Source organism: Aplosporella prunicola, assembly GCF_010093885.1.
Source record: "Aplosporella prunicola CBS 121167 unplaced genomic scaffold K452scaffold_14, whole genome shotgun sequence".
NCBI lineage: Eukaryota > Fungi > Ascomycota > Dothideomycetes > Botryosphaeriales > Aplosporellaceae > Aplosporella > Aplosporella prunicola.
Window position 1 is genome coordinate 852,032 of NW_022983542.1, and position 16,847 is coordinate 868,878.

The 16,847-nt window shown below is 53.7% G+C and overlaps 6 protein-coding genes across 6 annotated transcripts; 4 read left to right on the plus strand and 2 right to left on the minus strand.

Moving 5' to 3' along the window:
- Positions 1 to 1,546: 1,546 nt before the first annotated feature.
- K452DRAFT_216424 (uncharacterized protein) lies at positions 1,547 to 1,741 on the minus strand (the record flags this gene model as incomplete). Its single annotated transcript, XM_033536256.1, has 1 exon — positions 1,547 to 1,741. A coding segment is annotated over one exon (195 nt), but the record flags the coding sequence as incomplete, so codon positions are not given.
- A 1,854-nt stretch (positions 1,742 to 3,595) lies between these two features.
- On the minus strand, positions 3,596 to 4,423 carry K452DRAFT_298857 (uncharacterized protein; the record flags this gene model as incomplete). The annotated part of the gene is made up of 2 exons (XM_033542159.1): positions 3,596 to 3,666; positions 4,168 to 4,423. 2 exons carry the CDS (start codon positions 4,421 to 4,423, stop codon positions 3,596 to 3,598), a joined length of 327 nt encoding a protein of 108 aa, XP_033397206.1.
- Positions 4,424 to 5,041: 618 nt separating this feature from the next.
- K452DRAFT_288186 (uncharacterized protein) lies at positions 5,042 to 6,873 on the plus strand. The gene is made up of 2 exons (XM_033540605.1): positions 5,042 to 5,906; positions 5,988 to 6,873. The coding sequence occupies exons 1-2, from the start codon at positions 5,094 to 5,096 to the stop codon at positions 6,756 to 6,758; spliced, it is 1,584 nt and encodes a 527-aa protein (XP_033397207.1). The 5' UTR covers positions 5,042 to 5,093; the 3' UTR covers positions 6,759 to 6,873.
- Positions 6,874 to 10,045: 3,172 nt separating this feature from the next.
- On the plus strand, positions 10,046 to 11,845 carry K452DRAFT_288190 (uncharacterized protein). The gene has a single exon (XM_033540606.1). The coding sequence runs from the start codon at positions 10,077 to 10,079 to the stop codon at positions 11,670 to 11,672; it is 1,596 nt and encodes a 531-aa protein (XP_033397208.1). The 5' UTR covers positions 10,046 to 10,076; the 3' UTR covers positions 11,673 to 11,845.
- Positions 11,846 to 13,714: 1,869 nt separating this feature from the next.
- K452DRAFT_40231 (uncharacterized protein) lies at positions 13,715 to 15,497 on the plus strand. Its single transcript, XM_033546617.1, has 5 exons — positions 13,715 to 14,033; positions 14,091 to 14,113; positions 14,167 to 14,347; positions 14,406 to 14,589; positions 14,728 to 15,497. Exons 1-5 carry the CDS (start codon positions 13,822 to 13,824, stop codon positions 15,292 to 15,294), a joined length of 1,167 nt encoding a protein of 388 aa, XP_033397209.1. The 5' UTR covers positions 13,715 to 13,821; the 3' UTR covers positions 15,295 to 15,497.
- Positions 15,498 to 15,699: 202 nt separating this feature from the next.
- K452DRAFT_309248 (uncharacterized protein) lies at positions 15,700 to 16,185 on the plus strand (the record flags this gene model as incomplete). Its single annotated transcript, XM_033543233.1, has 1 exon — positions 15,700 to 16,185. The coding sequence occupies one exon, from the start codon at positions 15,700 to 15,702 to the stop codon at positions 16,183 to 16,185; it is 486 nt and encodes a 161-aa protein (XP_033397210.1).
- Between the last annotated feature and the right edge of the window lie 662 nt (positions 16,186 to 16,847).

Consider the following 16,847-nt stretch of genomic DNA (forward strand, 5'->3'; position numbering starts at 1 on the left):
AAGATACCGAGTTATGATATATAGAGTCTATATATGCTCTAAGATCTTTTTATCTATACCCAGGACTCAGGGTAGGAGCTAGGCAAGGAGTTCTCTGTAAGGACTGCTTATATCGTCCCCTGTCTCGCTATACGGTAGATCTCGGTTCCCGGTAACAGACGTTACTGAATTAAAGAATGCAAGTAAAGATGAAAATACGGCTGGATTGTAAAGAGTGACTGGCCGCTAAGGAGCTTTCTAATATACACAAAAGGGCAGAGCTGTCAAGTGCTCATTCGTAGGATACATATAGGGGTACAAATGTACGAAACGACAAGAAGTGAGGATGGTATGGAGACATATCTCCGTGTGAAAAGATGTGCAGATGGACTGATATTACAGCTGGGCCAGAAGAGCGTCGTGGTAAGTACCACAGTGGTTGGTCTGGGGGTCGTACTTGTCGTGAACCTCGACGTAGTTGGCTCCTAGTAATGAGTGGTATGAATCAGTCATCGGCCCAGAAAGTAGTTGCAAGATCTGAAATAAACAAATAAAAGAAAGCAAAAGAAAATAAAAGAAAAGTAGACAGTACTCACCGTACTTTTTAAGAGCGCCGGCTTTTGACGCAGAGGTCAGCTTAACATGTGTGACATGCCTGGCCGGGTTACTGCTCTTATGGAATGCTTTTTGCAAAGCTAAGGGCTTCCCATTCTCCAAGCCCATATCGTAAAGCTGACCGCTAAAAGTCCACTTGTTATTTTTGCCCTTCTTCCCAGTCTTTGTTGACTTAACTTCCCCCACCACAACAGCCTTGTGGTCGGCCCCAATGTGTTCTCGCGCCATTTCCAGTTCTGCCGTGGTAGCTTCTCCAGCAAATGAGTGTCGGTCAAAGACGACAGAGAAAACATGGTCAGAGTGCGGAATAGTCCAGTTCGACCCCAATTTTCGACTGGACTGAATGGACTGCTCCTAATTAGGTTCGACTCGACCCGGGCTACAAGGGGGCTGAATGGACTGCAGTCGGGCTGAAGAGGCCTCTATCACAAGGTCTTGGCATGGTGTTGAGCGAATATATGCTGAATTGAAGCCAAAAATGCGATATCTCGCCCACCCCGCACCCCCGCGTCTCTCGCCACTCACTCGCCAGCCCTGGAGGGTCGATTTTAGGTGTAAAACAGGCCCTCCACGGCTCAGCTAGGAGCTTCGCTGGACGCGCTACAACATGCTAAACAGCGAGCGCTTGTAGATGCTTGTTCATTCGCGAATATTCGCTCACCCGCACCCACTAGCGCTCGCTCGCGCGCCCGCGGGCGCTCGCACGTCGTTCAGCACGTCGTTTAGCACGTAATAGCGCGTCCTCCGCTGCTCCGCAAGAGGAAGTAAATAGCCGTTTTCCCACCTAAATCAGGTATGTTAGTTCCTTCGCATAAGTCAGATCTGACCCAGGGGGTACTCACTGATTATTTTTTGGCCGAATCGGGTCCAGTACTGCTCAGTAACGTTCATGGAGATGGCTTGGCATGGTGTTGAGGCCTTCGACGTCCCTCACCCACGCTTCCGCGTATACAAGCCCTGCCTTCTGCCAACTGCGGAGGCACTCTATAGACTCTACCGTGTCCCCATGGAGCCTGGATCTGCGTATCCCCATGGCCCACCCCGTCGTGGAGAACGTCCTCTCACAGTTAGATGACATGGCCGGGCACGCCAGCAGATCAAGCGCCATTTTAGATAGTTGAGGATATTGCTTTCGGTGTTGTACCCACCACATCAGTGGGTTCAGCACCTCTCCCCTCGGTAGCTGAACAGGAGGCTCTACGAGGAACCTATCCAGCTCGTCGTCCATAGTATTGTTGTTGCCAAAAATGAAGCCATTTATATCCTCCTCCTACTGCTCATCCCTCCACCGTGTTTGCGAATCTGTAGTAGTAGCAGCTTGCGAATCTGCTAGCCGAGGCGCTGCTTAGCGTGTTTGTAGTGTTTTATACTGCTCCTACAGCTTCTTCGTAGCTTCATGTGCTGAATCAACCCACTCTAGCCGGTGGCTCTACACACCCCTGAAGAAGGACATTTTTATACACGGGTAGAGGATAACTGCGGCCTTGTAGGTAGGCGATTCGTTAGTAAGGCTGTAATATTTATTAAGAACCTTCTATACTATGTTAACAGAGGCCTGCAGGTGCTCGCTATCGTCCCATTCTATATATTTCACCTTCGCCTCTTCAAGGTCCCGCAGCATAGCCTCTATGCTGTAAAGAACCTCCCATAAGGCACCCCCTCTGCCTTTAGTGGGCCTCCCTTCGAGCTAATCAGTATGGCGCTTTATAGGTTGTAGTAGCGCGCGTAGCTTAGAGAGCTCCTGCCAGTCCTCTGTAGTTAATATATCTTCAGCAAGCTCCCTCTGTTGGCCCAGGTAGTAGTCGTTAATTGCCAAGCGTAGTTCGACGGCCCGAGTAATCATGTCATATATGCTGTTCTAGCGAATGCCTCTATTTAGTATAAGCCGCTTTGGTGTAGTAGTACTGTGTTACCTCTAGATGGCTTCGAATGTGAGACGCCTCTGTAGACTACTACGAATATAAACGACGATATTATGTAGCTTACTAATCGGGCCCTGCTCGCGCCAAGCAACCACCTGTTCTTGCGTATCTTCAGCAGTAGTTATAACATCTTCGAAGGACTCTACGTCCTTACCGAATAGTAGGACCTTCGCCACGAGGTTAATGATATGCCCGGCATAACGCAGGCGCACGTATTTATCGTTAAAGCCAAGTTCTGCAGCGAGCGCTTGCAAGGCCGTATTGTTATTCGCTATATTATCCACCATAAAATAGCCCAATTTGCCTTATATGTTATACTACTTCAGCACGCCTGTAAGCGTGTTCGCGATATTGGCTCCCGTGTGTTTACCTTCGACGATTAGCAGGCCCAGCAGTAGTGATTGATAACTGCCTCCTGAATCGACGAAGTAGCCATGTATAGCTAACATAGGTTGATCGTTGCTGGAGGTCCACATGTCGAAGCTAATACTAATCCTTAAGAGGGCCTGCTGCAGCTACTCTGCCAGGCGCTCCCGGGTGTGTTTAAACAGGCCGAATATAAGGTTGCGGAGCGTTTTGTCAGTTATTGTAGGCACTACAATATCCTCTACTATTGACTGTAGTAGGCTCCAGTAGCTGTTATCAACGGCGCCCCTAAACGTCTGATTCGTAGCAATAACCCATTCAATAAACCGTGCCTTATAGAGAGCTTCATTAATAATGCGAATAGGAATATGTAGTACAGGAGGCGATATAATTATTATAGTAGCCTCTCTAGTAGCCTCTCCAGTAGCTAGAGGGTCCTCTTCAATACCGATTCGGTGCTTGCGGAGGTACTTAATTACGTAGCTAGTAGTTGAATTGAGAAAGGCAAGGTGCCGGCCAGCAGTGTGGCATAACTTACAGATCTAGTATTTCTTCTGCGTCGAGCGCTTAACCGCCAAGAAGCCGTATTCCCATATAGAACTACGCAATTTATAGCGAATGTGCGGTAGTAGCTTAACCATTCGAAAACCCTTAGCCAGATCTGGGTTAAATAAAATGCCGTCGACGTCCCGCTGGCTTGGCTCCCAGGGCGTCTACAGATCGCTAGCAGCATAGAGGGCAGTGAGGTTGTCGGGTTCGCTCGTAAGCGACGATATAGTAGCCGCTAGAGGTGTAGGTGTAGCTGTAGCAGCAGTAGATTCCGGTGTTCTAAGCGGTAGAGCCATCCTGGCAGCTAAATTGTAAGGCTAGAGGGCTAGGAAAATTGCAGATACTGAAGAAGGTGCTGCAGAACGAATCTACAGAGCGTCGAACGTGTGCAGGCTTTATAGCGTGGGTGGTGTTGGCAAACGTGGTTATGTGTAGGCAGTAATGAGGCACGAGATGCGTCGGCAGTGGCCGCAAGCGCGTGCCAAGAACCTCGATTAGGCAAACGCTAACCCTATTTAAGCAAGACGTCGCTTACTAAGCGCCTCTCCATCCTCAACACCATGGGCGCCCCACGCCTACCCACGGATTAGGCCAATATTCAGGCCACCTTTCAGCCCAACAGCAGCCCATCTAGATGGGGTCGAATCGATCCTAATAGGGTTCGATTCGACCCGGGCTGTAGCGACCCCGCCCGAACCCACGGTCCAACCACATTTTCGGCTGGTCTATTCCGCACTCTGAACATGGTAGCCCGGCGTGAGCTGAGCAGGATTTATGTGATTGAAATCCACGAGATTTTTGAACTCATCGTTCATCTCATCCGTATCCTTATTAAACCTCGTCTCATCGCGAGTCTTGAGAATTGCGTTCGCGGATGGCGCGGCGGCAAAATCCTCGACAATTGCAGGGGCAGCATCGGGGTTGGCGGCGGGAAGAGGGCTGGCGACGGCGAGGGTCGTCAGGAAGGCAGCGAAAAGGGCGCTGAAATGCATTGTTTGGTTCCAAGGGTAATGAAGGACGATAAAGGAGTGTGAATCTTGGTTGAAAAAGAAGTGATGAGGATGATGGCTCGAGAAATGGACGAAGAAAAGAGGGTTCCTATAGACTTTTGTCTCCCCTTGAATCCATGAGGCTGTGAAATTCCAACAACATTTGTTGGATAGGAGCAAGCGTTGTAAGGCTCCTCTATCCTCTTCTCACTTGGCACCGATCCATTGGCCTCCGGTAAGATGATATTAGCCCCCGGTCCCTCCCAAACCCACCTTTTTAGATAACACGACAGGAATTTCAAGTGTGCACGCGTTGTATGATTCCACAATTTATCCAACTTGAATGGCGAGGCTGACCGACTTGGAGGCGGAGCAGAAGTAATGCGGAGTAACAATCTAGCCGCGCCAGTTCGGGGGCGGAATTTTCGGCCCCCGAAGGCAGCAGGCTCCACACCTAATAGGTAGCTGCTGCCTATTATTACCATAGATATAACACCGCGCCTTCTTCTTCTTCTTCTTTTCTCAAATATCAGCCTCTCTCAAATCTCTTTCACTTCCACTTCCCATCATGTCCGAGACCTCCTCTCCTTACTCTTTGATTCCACTTGGAATTCCCGTCAGGGACAAAATCACTCGCTGGAACGAACAAGGCGTTTTCTCTCAGGAAAACATCATGCGCCGCCTCGACGAAAACGTCGAGGAATGGTGCTGCCTCAATGATGCCGAGTTGCAGGCCCTCACAAAAACCCTTTCCGCCCACAACGGTGCCCTAAGCGAAGACCAGTTCATCAAAATCCTCCAGCACCAGGCAGGCGGCGAAGAGATTGTCCCCCATCAAGTCGGCAGCCTCCTCTACAATGCCCTCGCATACCTTAGCCGGGTCCCATTTGTTGGCTCCATGCCGCCTCCAAGCAGCCTTGATGAAAAGCAACTCCGCCGCGCCATCTCCTGGCTCATTTGGGACAGCCACCGCCACATCCTCGTCGGCACCGCCGAGCAGTCCCTGGAAATCACCGACCGCGACCACCTCCGCCTGCTGTTTAGGAGCCTGGCCGCTGCTGCCACCGCGAGTTTGACCAATGACGACGTCGACACCACCGCCAAAACTAGCAACACGGACGCGGCCACGGCCACTGACCAAGAAGATGACACCCGTCTCTCAGAGGCCCTTGACGTGCTCTATATTGCGCAGCCAGCCATTCTCCCCTTCGTCTGCGTGCGACGCCATGAGTTCGTGCCCCTCGCGTGGCAGCTAATGGAGGGCAGGAGCTCGCGGCTGCGGGAAGTACGGATTCCGCGGCGCACTCTCGCGGCACTGGCGAGGGCGTTGTTAGCGCTTCAGCTGGAACCGGCAGTTACTGGACATGACGAGGAGATGGAAAGAGCGGCATGGAGGACTGTAGCCGCTATGGTGCAGGACGAGGACAAGGTTGATGAAAATGGTTATGTGACGTGGGAGGGATTTGAAGAGGGATTTGCGTCAATGGTGAGTTTGATCTTTATTCCTTTGTTATTTTTTTTTTTTTTTTAATTCTGCAGGCAAAAAAGAAAACTAACACGAGAACAGCCCGTGCTCCTCGAGCCCCTATACAGAGTTACAGCCCAATGCCTCTTCTCGGGCCTCCAGCCCCATGACTTCAACGACCCCCTCGACTTCACCCCAGCCAACGAAAAGTACTCTACCAGCATCGCCAGCATTACTCATCCACCGATCTTCACCCACGCCCGCATCGCCCAACTAAACATCTTTTTCAATCAATCCGTTTGGTTCGAAGAGCTGAAAGTATACCACCACCACACCACAACGCTATCTAAGCCATCTACAAACCCTCCGACAGCGCCCGCATCCTTAGCCCGCATCCTCGCTTCGGTCGACACGCACGGATTTCTTCTACTGCGTGGCCGCGACGCGAAGGGCACGCCCTACATCGTGGGCATCTACACGCCTTACCCCAGCGCCGACCGCGCGTCTATCCAACCCCGTCCCTATTCTAACAGCTGCCGGTGCGGAGTTTTTGTGCTGGAGCCTATGGTGCGTTTCCATGAGGGGGTGGAGGGGATAGTTGGCTGGGAGGAGGAAGAGGACGAGGTGAGGTTTTGTGGAGGACGGTTGGTGCTTAAAAAGGGCGAGGAGGAGGGGAGTTTGAGAGTGAGGTTTAGGACGGGACGGGTTAGACGTGGGGATGGAGACGATGCTGCTGCTAGTGAAGGAGTACAGACTGAGATGGAGGTGGAGGTTGAGAGTGTTGAAATTTGGGGCTACGAAGAGGAGGAAGATGAGGAGGAGAAAGTAGAGGAGAAAGTGGAGGAAAAGAGGGATGAAAAGGAGAAGGAGTGATTATGAAGGAGAAAAGATAGTGTCGATGAAATAATAAACGACATGACTAGGCGTGTTTGATGATAAAGACGCAAGCATTTTGGCAGCGGGATAAATACACTATAACATTTTACTCGAGAAAATAACAAAAACTACCTATAAACTTACTGAATGCACCTGAACCTAAACTGTATAGACTTGATCTAAACTGTCGGCTGTATAGTGTATATAGCACTATAGCTTTCGACTACGGTATTCGATCGGTTGTGTGCGCGGTGTAGTTGGAGCTGTGAGTCCTCATTTGCGTATACCTCAGTCAACTGTAAATGATTCGCTTTTGATACGCTGATTTAGGAGGGGGAATTAGATCTTTAGGGACAGTAGTAAATCTGCTGCCGGAGCTCTTGCCTACACCCCATACTTCCGTCAATCCCACATACCAACCGTAGCAAAGCACAATCACACGACAGTCCGGCCTAACAGAAAAAGGAGACATACCACGTACAGTGTATTCTACTCGCCATATAGCGAGAGCCGCGAGACAGACCTCCGCTCAAGCAGAAACTGAGTGTTGAGTGAGTGAGTGAAATAAGAAAAGCAGAGCAGCAGGGGCTCAGGGATTAGAGGAGGCGTCAGTGCGCGGGTTTCAGCGCGCTGACGATCGCCCTCGAGCGGTCGAACTCGGCTCCGGGGTCCTGCGTCATAAGTGCCATCCCTTCACTTCGCCACGCACAGTACACATTCTACAACGTACTGTTGCGGTGCTCGGGCCGGTGCTTGATTTGATTGGCTTCTTGCCGATAGGTGCGTTGGTGCGTGGTTCTGGTAGGTGTGTTTTCGTGCGTTAGGTGCTACGTAGGTATGCGCTATGGCGTTGTTGGCGGTGCGCTGCTCGCGGGTACAAGACGTGGTACGTGGGAGGCGCGCTGGTCCGTGGTCTGTGTTTGAGGCAATGAACTGCGCCCCCTTCTCTAATTCTCAACTTACTATGTACCTCACCCCGTCGCTATTTTTGTCTGGGTCGTCAACGTACGGGATAGGCGTGGGAATGCGCCTGAAGAGGTTGTGATCGGATGTGCCGTGGTACGTAAGTCTACATGGTTCGGCAGAGGAAACCTGATCGGGCCTTGTAAAGGATTTCCACGGGATCGTCTGGATTGAGATTCTTGAGGGCAAGCCCTGTTACGCATACGAAGATGTCGTCGTGCACAATCGACTCGTGGGGGCAGTGTCCGAGTGAGGTGTTGTTGTCGATAGCACGTATATACAGGAAAAGAAGGACGCGTTGTGCGCTTGTGGACTGTGCGAGACGTAGAATCGCGTGCTGGGTTTGCCTGTCGTTCTACTGTCAGTGCCTCGGAACGTCATTGTGCTTTTAAAGCTTAATCATGCAACGATTTGGCCAAGCAAAAAACTAGTAAGATGCAAAGATAGGAAGACGAGAAAACTTGAAATTTTTTCTTGCAATAGAAACAATAGAATTAGACAGTTAAAGGAAAGATAGTTATACTTGCAACTATTAACGTAAAGAACAAAAAGAAAAAGAGCAAAAACTCAAGTTACTCAACTCGATAATGTCGAGTGAGAAATCAGAAATCCGAGTATTTTTTATTAACCATGTGCTTTAAGGTATGCAACCTTTCTCCCTTACCGTCTGTCTCAAAAATTCTGTAGTAAAGTTCTCCATGAAACAGGTGGTGAGTTAGTCGCCTGAGCCACTTAGCTGCCACAGTAGTTGGATGTTTGGCTTTTGTGCTGTTTATAGTGCAGTGTCTTTGTTCATTTCGGGGAGGTGAGTGAGACACGCGACAGGGACTGACTGATTTCTTTCCTTTCACAACTGTTGATCGCGTCGTCAGTAGGTAGCAACATACCTTCTCTTGATAAATCGGCTACGGCATGCAGTAGCTACAACGCCTCCAGCTCCCGTTCTCTTCTCTCCGCATCCGCCACCTCCTAAGCTCACCATCGTCGTAGTGGCATGAAACAGACAACCATCAGCATCAATTCTAGCTCTTCCGGTCAGTCTTTCCATCTCAAAGCAACCACTAACCACGCAACCGCGCAGTGCTCGAAAAATCACTGGGGCAGCTATACCTTCTCCTTCAACCCGCCAACGCTAAATTTACCTTCGCGTTCACGTTAGCATACGATGCACTCACCAGCTCTCTGGTCCGCAACCTTATCGTCACGAAATGGTCTCCGGCGCCAATGTCTCGTCACTCCGACAGTGCTGAGGCGCTGACAGTTCGCAAAACGCGGTTCGTCTGGCCACCGCTTCCCGCTAGCGAGTGAGCGAGTACTATGTGTGCGCTGTCGTCGCCCAGATACGTGAATGGGTTTCAATGCTGCCGGACTCGATCTGCATAGGCGAGCGAAAAACGTTGTAGCGACTGGACCGGCCAGGGTACGCAATCAAGACTTCGACGATACCACCAACGGCTCAGGCAAAAAGGTGCGCAGGTTGTTGGCGTACGCATGATCCCGCGGTTTGTGCCATGGCAGCGGGGCCAGGGAAAAGGGGTTTGAGATTCGAAGTGGATAGGGAGTTGGTGGGGAAGAGAGTAATGAGGGATGCATAGCGGTGGGAATTCAAAGGTGGAGCAAGGCCATTGAAAAAGGAGAGCAATATCCCGCATCAGGAGGCAAAGGAGAGAGGAGACGAAAAGAAGGTGAGAGAGAGGTTGAGCGATCACAGCCATCAGCTAAACCGTCACAGGAACGCCAACGCCAACACCAACGCCTCGGCCAAGCAAGCGGGCCCGTCCCCTAAAACCGTATTCCGACCGGGACGGCTCAAAAAGCGCGCTAGACTGGGAGCGATACGATGATGAGTTCCTTGGATTGACTCAATTCGTAGCTTATTTTCTGGAAAGGCTCTGCGATCTGACAATATCGTCATGGCCGGTGATAACGCGGGTATTGCCGCTGCGGCGGTAGACGTTATCCGCGGAGCGATGGAGGAGACCATCTCGCTATTCCCGTTGTGGTGGTATATGATCCCTTGCTATAGCATCGGCTAGCGAAACACTAGGACCATCCTTTTGGTGGTATATCCGGTACGTCTTATACACGAAAGTAGCCGCGTCGAATGAGATCCATCACGCGGTCAATAAGCTTTATTGATGCGGCATGGAATCGTTGTCTTTGCTTGTTCGAGCGGATCCGAGATCTTTTGTTTCAATGCATCGCCGTCACTGGATGCGATCCGCACACGTGATTGCTGACATCAGCTGGGCTGAGGTTGTGTAACAGACGTTAATTCAACCCCGCTTGTTGTCGAACGTCGACTGCTCTGATACACAAATCGCCAATTTGCGTCGTGCTCAGGTCAGCTACATGGCCGAGGAGCGCCGTTGTCCGAAGAAGAGGCCATTGGAGCCGGATGAGGCCGAGGTCGCAAACAAAAGAGTCGCAGGTGCTCAGAGGGCATTTGACATGCCAGAAACCCTGCCGAGCCAGATTCCGGACACAACAAAGGTTAATGAGACGTCGTCTGCTAATATCCAGAAGAAGTCCGCCACGATTGATGACCTTCCGGATGAGCTGGGCCACCAGATCTTCACCTATCATATCCCCAGTATCAGAGACGTTGACACAATCTCGAAAGATTTCCCTGCTGTCAAATCTAAAACGCTGTCGCTGTGGTGGGCCCGCACCGAACGCTTGGACTTGAAGTGCCTGTACAGTCTCTGCCTTGCCTCGACCAAATTCTGTCGTGTCGCTCAACCTCTTCTTTATCACACGTTCCCATATGCAGGCGACGACTACAAGCGAGAACAATTCCTACGCACCGTTATTCGTCGACCGGAGCTTGCCTCTCAGGCCGAGATAGTACGATGGTCCTATGGGGGATTTTCATATCCGTCGCGACGACAAGAAATCTTACTCTCGCGCATGACAACCCGTTTACAGAAAAGACGAATTAAGGAAGCCCTCGATTCCGATGTTATACGGGCCGCCAGTCGAGTGAACGCATCAGACTGCGACAACCTCGTTGCACGCCTGGAGAAAGGCAATGATAGGGCGGAGGTCCTGCTTCTGCTCAATCAGTTACCAAGACTTACGTACCTGAACTTCATTCTAAAAGGGAAGCACGGATGTTGGAGTCTTTGGTGGACAGGGCCTAAATTCTTCAATCAGCCGGCGTTGATGACCCTTCTGAACTCAGATCCTATGGCCATGCCCTGGAAGCAACCATCACTGCAGAGATTTGTTGAGGACGCCTCCCTGAGCACGATGCGGGTTTCCACTTCCAAAATGGCCGATCTGCACCCGCAAGATAACCAATATACCTCTGGAGTTTCGAATCTCTCTACTCTATCCCTCACAGATTGCAGATGGCCCGAGTGGATGATATGGAGGACGTTGCGCCCCTGTAAAGCTCTCAAGCATTTGACCATCTTGGGAAACCGATGCGCGGACGTTCATTTTGACGGTGCCAACTTTGTCAACGAGGATAGTACCGAGTCCCTAAATTTCCGCCGAAGGCTAAACTCCATCAGCACTGTAAGAGACACACTTGAAACCCTCACACTGGGAAATTTGACACGCTTCTCGGGCGTAGACTTTCCAAAACGCTGGATGACAATTGCGCCGATGGGGAGCTTCGTAGAGTTCACTGCGCTCAAGAATCTCAGGATCCCAGCGCCAATGCTCACGGGAATGTCGTATCGCGGAAAGGGCGTCACCGTCAAGTGGTCAGATAACGCTGGGCCTGGAGAAATCTTTCCCGCGTCGCTCGAGACACTTTCGATAGAAATAGTGGGGCTTGTCGGGGAAGCCAGTTCTCTCCGCGCTTTTTTGGCGCAAAAGCTAGTCCGAGAAATAGATTCGGTCCCGCGACTTGGCAGGGTTAATCTAGTCAAGGTGGCACCTGTTCCCGTGCGGAGCATCCAGAGCAAGGTTGTCGACAAGGTGCTGGTTGTGCTGTAGAACCTCCCGTTTGAGGTCAGGGTTCTAGCGGAGTAGGGATCTGACAGGTTGCGCGTCCTTGATGTCGCAAGACAGACGGTTCGAATGCAGGTGTGCGACGGCCAGATCAAAATGAAAATTATTGCGTACGGTGTACAACGGGTAGGACGGGAGCGCATCACGTCAGAGGGTCGCCGTCTCCTTGTCAGAGAGCTTCGATGTAAATCTTTTTGATCCTGGCCAAGGGGTTGCCGGATGGGGATGCAACACCCCAGGTAACACCAGGGGACACCCTGGCATGACATGACCTTGTCCACACCGTGATGGGAGAGGCGGTGTCCGTGCAATTGGATGGCAAGGCGTGAAATCGCGACCCCGAGGTGCCAGAGTGTGCCGAGCATGATTAGTCAACTTCCGCGCGACTCCGCTCCGCTCCGCCGCCCTGCCCAGCGCGGGGACTTTCTTAAAGTTCGCGCGCACCGTCTGGGTCAACGTCGACGCACGAGACGCGTCCCTCAACCTCAACGCCGGAACAGACGGCAGACTGGATAGAATCAGCAATGAAAAGCCTCACTCAATCAGAAACGGGATTACGTCGGCATTTTGAGTACCGGAAGGGATCTCGGCGGCGTCGGCGCAACCTACCTACATGCCGGGCGAACAGCCGGCCCTGGCCTCGCGCAGAGGCTCAGCCTGAAGGCCCAACGCTATATCTCCCAGCCCAGCGGAATGAAGCCGTACTTGGTACCGTACCAATCCGTACATGGCTGCGACCAAATCTTCGCTCGCGACCCGCCCCGCCTTGAGGACCATCCGCGGGCTGCGCGCCAGCTCGCCTAAGAGTCCTTCCCAATCACCACGGACCGGCAGCAGGCTCGCCACACCTCGCAAGGAAACAACCGCGCACACACACGGCAGGACGGGACAGACACTGCGACGAGCCGCGTGCGCTCAGGACCCGTGGTGGAGTCTGGCCCCGTTGCGGAGGCGGCGGAGGCGACGTAGTCGACCCAAGACGGCAGGGCGCCGCCACACAGGCCGCCTGTGAGGCGTCCCGCACCTGTCGCTCGACCTGAACAAGGTCAGCTGCATGGCGGCGGCGGGTCCTGCGCTATTGGATTGAGGCGGCGATCAAACGTTGCGCTTGGGAGTTTGGCGAAGCGGCAGGCGTCGCGCGAGAGAATGATTTCCCCAGGCGGGCGCATCTTGCAGTCGGGTCGGCGGGGCAGCTATTACGCTTCCGGGCGTATATAAGAGGAATTGGATCGCACATTGCAGGCGATCGCTCATGCGGCGGGAAGATCATGTATCGTCTGCACATGGCGAGTGCCGTGGGAGTTTCTCTTTGTCGCGGCTGCACCGGGCCGCGATTGCGATCTTCGCACACAGTCCATGGCAGGAGTTTCGTGTACATTGGACGAGTATACACAGAGGCAGCAAGAATCACACCGCCCGCCCCCGCTACAAGGGGCTCGGAGGATTTTTTCCACACCAAGGGCAAAAAGGTCGACAGCTCGAAGGCTCCCCCCAGCTTGGGACGAGGACGCGCACCAAGGGGCACGCTGCCTTACGCCAACGGCGTCTCGTGAGAGTGGACCGCGAACGTGGCTACGAAACACGCGGTCGGAGATGAGGCGTTTGCATGAAAGAGCGGAACCTGCCGACGCCCGGTTTTCGCTCGTCCAGTCACGCCCCTTGCCAGATGGGGCAGTGTGGTGGGTGTTGGTGGGCGTGCACGACCCAGCGCAACGCTTCCCGAGCTGTCAAGTTGTCCGGAAGTCGGCCGCTTATGTTTCTACGGTCTGGGGGCGCGCCAGGTCCCACCGCAACCACACGCCCTGTGTCCCGACCCAGCCGACATGGCCATCGGCAATCCGAGTCCCTACCCATATCAGCCCATGCGCAAGACGAACCCCAAACCATGCTAGCTATTTGACCATGGCGAACCCTATCTGAGTCTGACTGACCCTTCGACATCGCCCTCTCTCCGCAAGGCCCCTGCTGCCGGCTAAGGGTATCCACCGCTTCCATACTTAAGCCTGTAACCCTGGCCAATTTTCTGTTTGGGACGTCTCCTGCTCTTTAACCCGCTGGCGGAACCCCCGACCCGCGACGAGACCCTGGCCATCAACACCACGAATTCCCCACCGCTGCCCTCGCAACTCCCACTATGTCGTCGACCGACATCAAGATCGCCTCGATAGCCTTCGGCTTCACCCTGGGCTTTGGCTACCTGACGGCATGGGACGCCTGGAAGATGACGATGCGGAACCGCAACCCGCTGCGGAGCTTGTTCGTCTGGATGGTCTGGGGCGAGCTGGCCGTCAACCTGGCCATCGCCATCATGGCCTGGCTGTTCTTAGAAGGAGTGATAAAACCAATGTGCGTCGCAGTCGCTCGCCTGGCCGCCTGATCGCGCCCGCTGACCCTTTGCTGCAGATTTGCAACATTCTTCTTTATATGTACGTCCTGACGCATTTGCCATTGGCGATGCCCGCACTGACTCAATCACCAGTGGCCTTATGGGTTTTTGAGGTGCAATTCATCCTCCAGATTATCGTCAATCGAGTCGCCATTATCAGTATGCACCGGAGAATGGTCAACTATATCCGCTGGGGCACGGTCATTTTCATCATGCTCGTCAACATCTCCGTCTTTTGCATCTGGATCCCCGCGCAGATGCAAGTCAACGATACGTGAGTCAGCCAGCGCCGAGGACGGTGGAGACCAATTCCTTCTGACAGTTGTGTGCAGCTACATCGAAGTCAACGAGGTGTGGGACAAGATCACCAAGGTGCTCATTGGCCTCAACGATGCCTGCCTGAACTTCTACTTCATCCAGCAGGTGCGCAAGCGGCTGATTGCCAACGGTCTGCAAAAGTACACGGCGCTGGCCAACTTCAACACGCGCATCATTTTGATCTCAGTCGGCATGGATGTAAGTGAAAAGCTCCGTCGCGGCCCCCAACCCGGCTCCCCCCACCCCGACCCCAGATCGCTGCATTCATGCACGCAATCAACTAACCCGATCTCGCCCCCAACGCCCCCCTGTCGACCCCACGCTCACAATCTATAGTGCCTCATCATCGGAACCATGTTCCTGAGCAACCCGGTCGTGTTCATGCAATTCCACCCGATCGCGTACACGGTTAAGCTGAAGATCGAGCTGTCCATGACGAACCTCATCACCCGCATTTCCCAAGAGTCTGTTCGCGACCGCATCGGCGACACGTCGACGAGCCACCGCCGCGGCTTTACGACGTCGGGCCCAGCCAACGACACGATCAACGGAAAGGGGGTGCCGCTGTCCGTGTTCGCCGAGAGCCAGAGCAAGGACGCGACGGTGTCGACGCAGGTGACGACGCAGCACTTTGACAGCCCGCCGGACTCGGCGGCCGACGCAGGCTGCGCCGGCGGCGCCAATCAAATCTTCACCAAGCGCGAGTGGACGGTGCAAGTGTCGGATGCCAACGACGCAGCGAGCAGTGGGCCGCATTCAGACCCCGCGGGTGTGTTCCCTCCGAGCGAGCGCAGCAGCTCCAGGAGCTCAAAGGAGGATCGGCATCCTGATGGCTTCCAGTTTCATCACCAGGCGCACCATCATCAGGATGATGAGGAGCCGTTGGCTTGGCAGAGGGGGTAGGTGCATGCGCGTCATGTGCTGCAGGATGTGATGTGATAAAAGCTCTGTTTTTTCTGTCTTGCGTGTGTTATGTATACATCATGCAAGCACCGCCACACGCATCTCTGTCCCCCCTTTTTTCCCCTTGCGTTTATTCTCTCTTTTCCTTAACGTCTGCGTGTTTCTGTCTCTGTTTTTCCCGTTTCGATTCTTCTTCTCCACCTCATGCCGTCGCTCTTCTGTCAGTGCTGGCCTAAATACCCTTCCTCTTTTGTTGTTGTTGCGCCGGAAAAGACACGCCATGTATACATATACCCACACTACTCCGCCTCACTCACCTACGCTACCTACCTACCTAACTTACTCATACCGCTACCTAATACTTACGCGACATTGCGCGCGCGCTGACGAGTGCGTTCGCGATGCATGACTACTACTACTCTACTGTCTCCACTGTTCCTGCTGCCGCTGCTGCTGTTGTTATCGTTGTTGGGTTTTGCATTGCGCTTGTTGCCGTTCTTACCCTCTGTCTCATCGCTGCTCAACTTACGCCATGGCCCTTCGCGTGACGCGATACATACACGCACTCATCTCGAACTCCGACGCACTCGCCGCACCCGCACCACGAACACTGCCAGCTACCCGCCTAGCGCACTCTCGCCGCCGAGAAGAAACACCTCGATCCACGACTCGCCGTCCCCGCATCACGACATTCCCCGCACTACCGATCGATCGATCGCCCGCCCGCCGATAACGTTAAACTACCCGTCCCGCGCATTACGAGGTTCGTGTCGAGTCGAGTCGAGACGAGTCGAGGAGAAGGCTTGGGGGCAGGGGGTCCCTGGCTCTGGGGTTGAGCGGCTTGTTAGAATGCCCGTCGCGATGCCCGTTGCTTTTTGGGTTGCGGATTGACTCGGTATTTTTGGGGTGTACGACTCGCAGTGGGCGGAATGACTTGTAAGGGCGCGGGATGAGTCGCAAGTGCACAGTACGACTCGGCCGCCGCTTCACGACTCGAAAAGCGCGGTTTTGACTCGGGATCGCGCGGGTTGACTCGACTGGACTGGACGGCCGACGTGGTGTGGTTTTGTCGTACACACACACACACACGCACGCACACGCACACACATACACATACCTCCGCCCCTCCCCCGCTCTCCGCTACACCCACGCAACCCACACCGGAAAAAGCACCAGCCTGGGCCCTCGCCAGCAGAACAAAGCGCACGCCACGCCACGCCACGCCAAACTCGATCCTGCTCCACTAGCTACACCATACTTCCCGCGCGCCTGTTACTAAATCCTTCGCGCACGGACCTGCTGTAGCGAAGCGGGGCGGGCAAGCGGGCGTGCGGGCACGGGCTTGGGCTCGGATGCCTGCCTGTCTGCCTGTCTGCCTGCTTGTGGTGCGTTGTGGGGGAAGGGGCGTGTTAAGGATGGAAGGATCGAGGGAAGGATGGATAAGAGGTGGGTAAGGGGGTGGCGTGGTTGGGGGATGTGCGCGCGCAGGGCTGGCAGGGCTGCAGGGCTGAAGGATTCGGGCGCGGGCGCGGGCGTGGCGGTTGGCGGTGGTG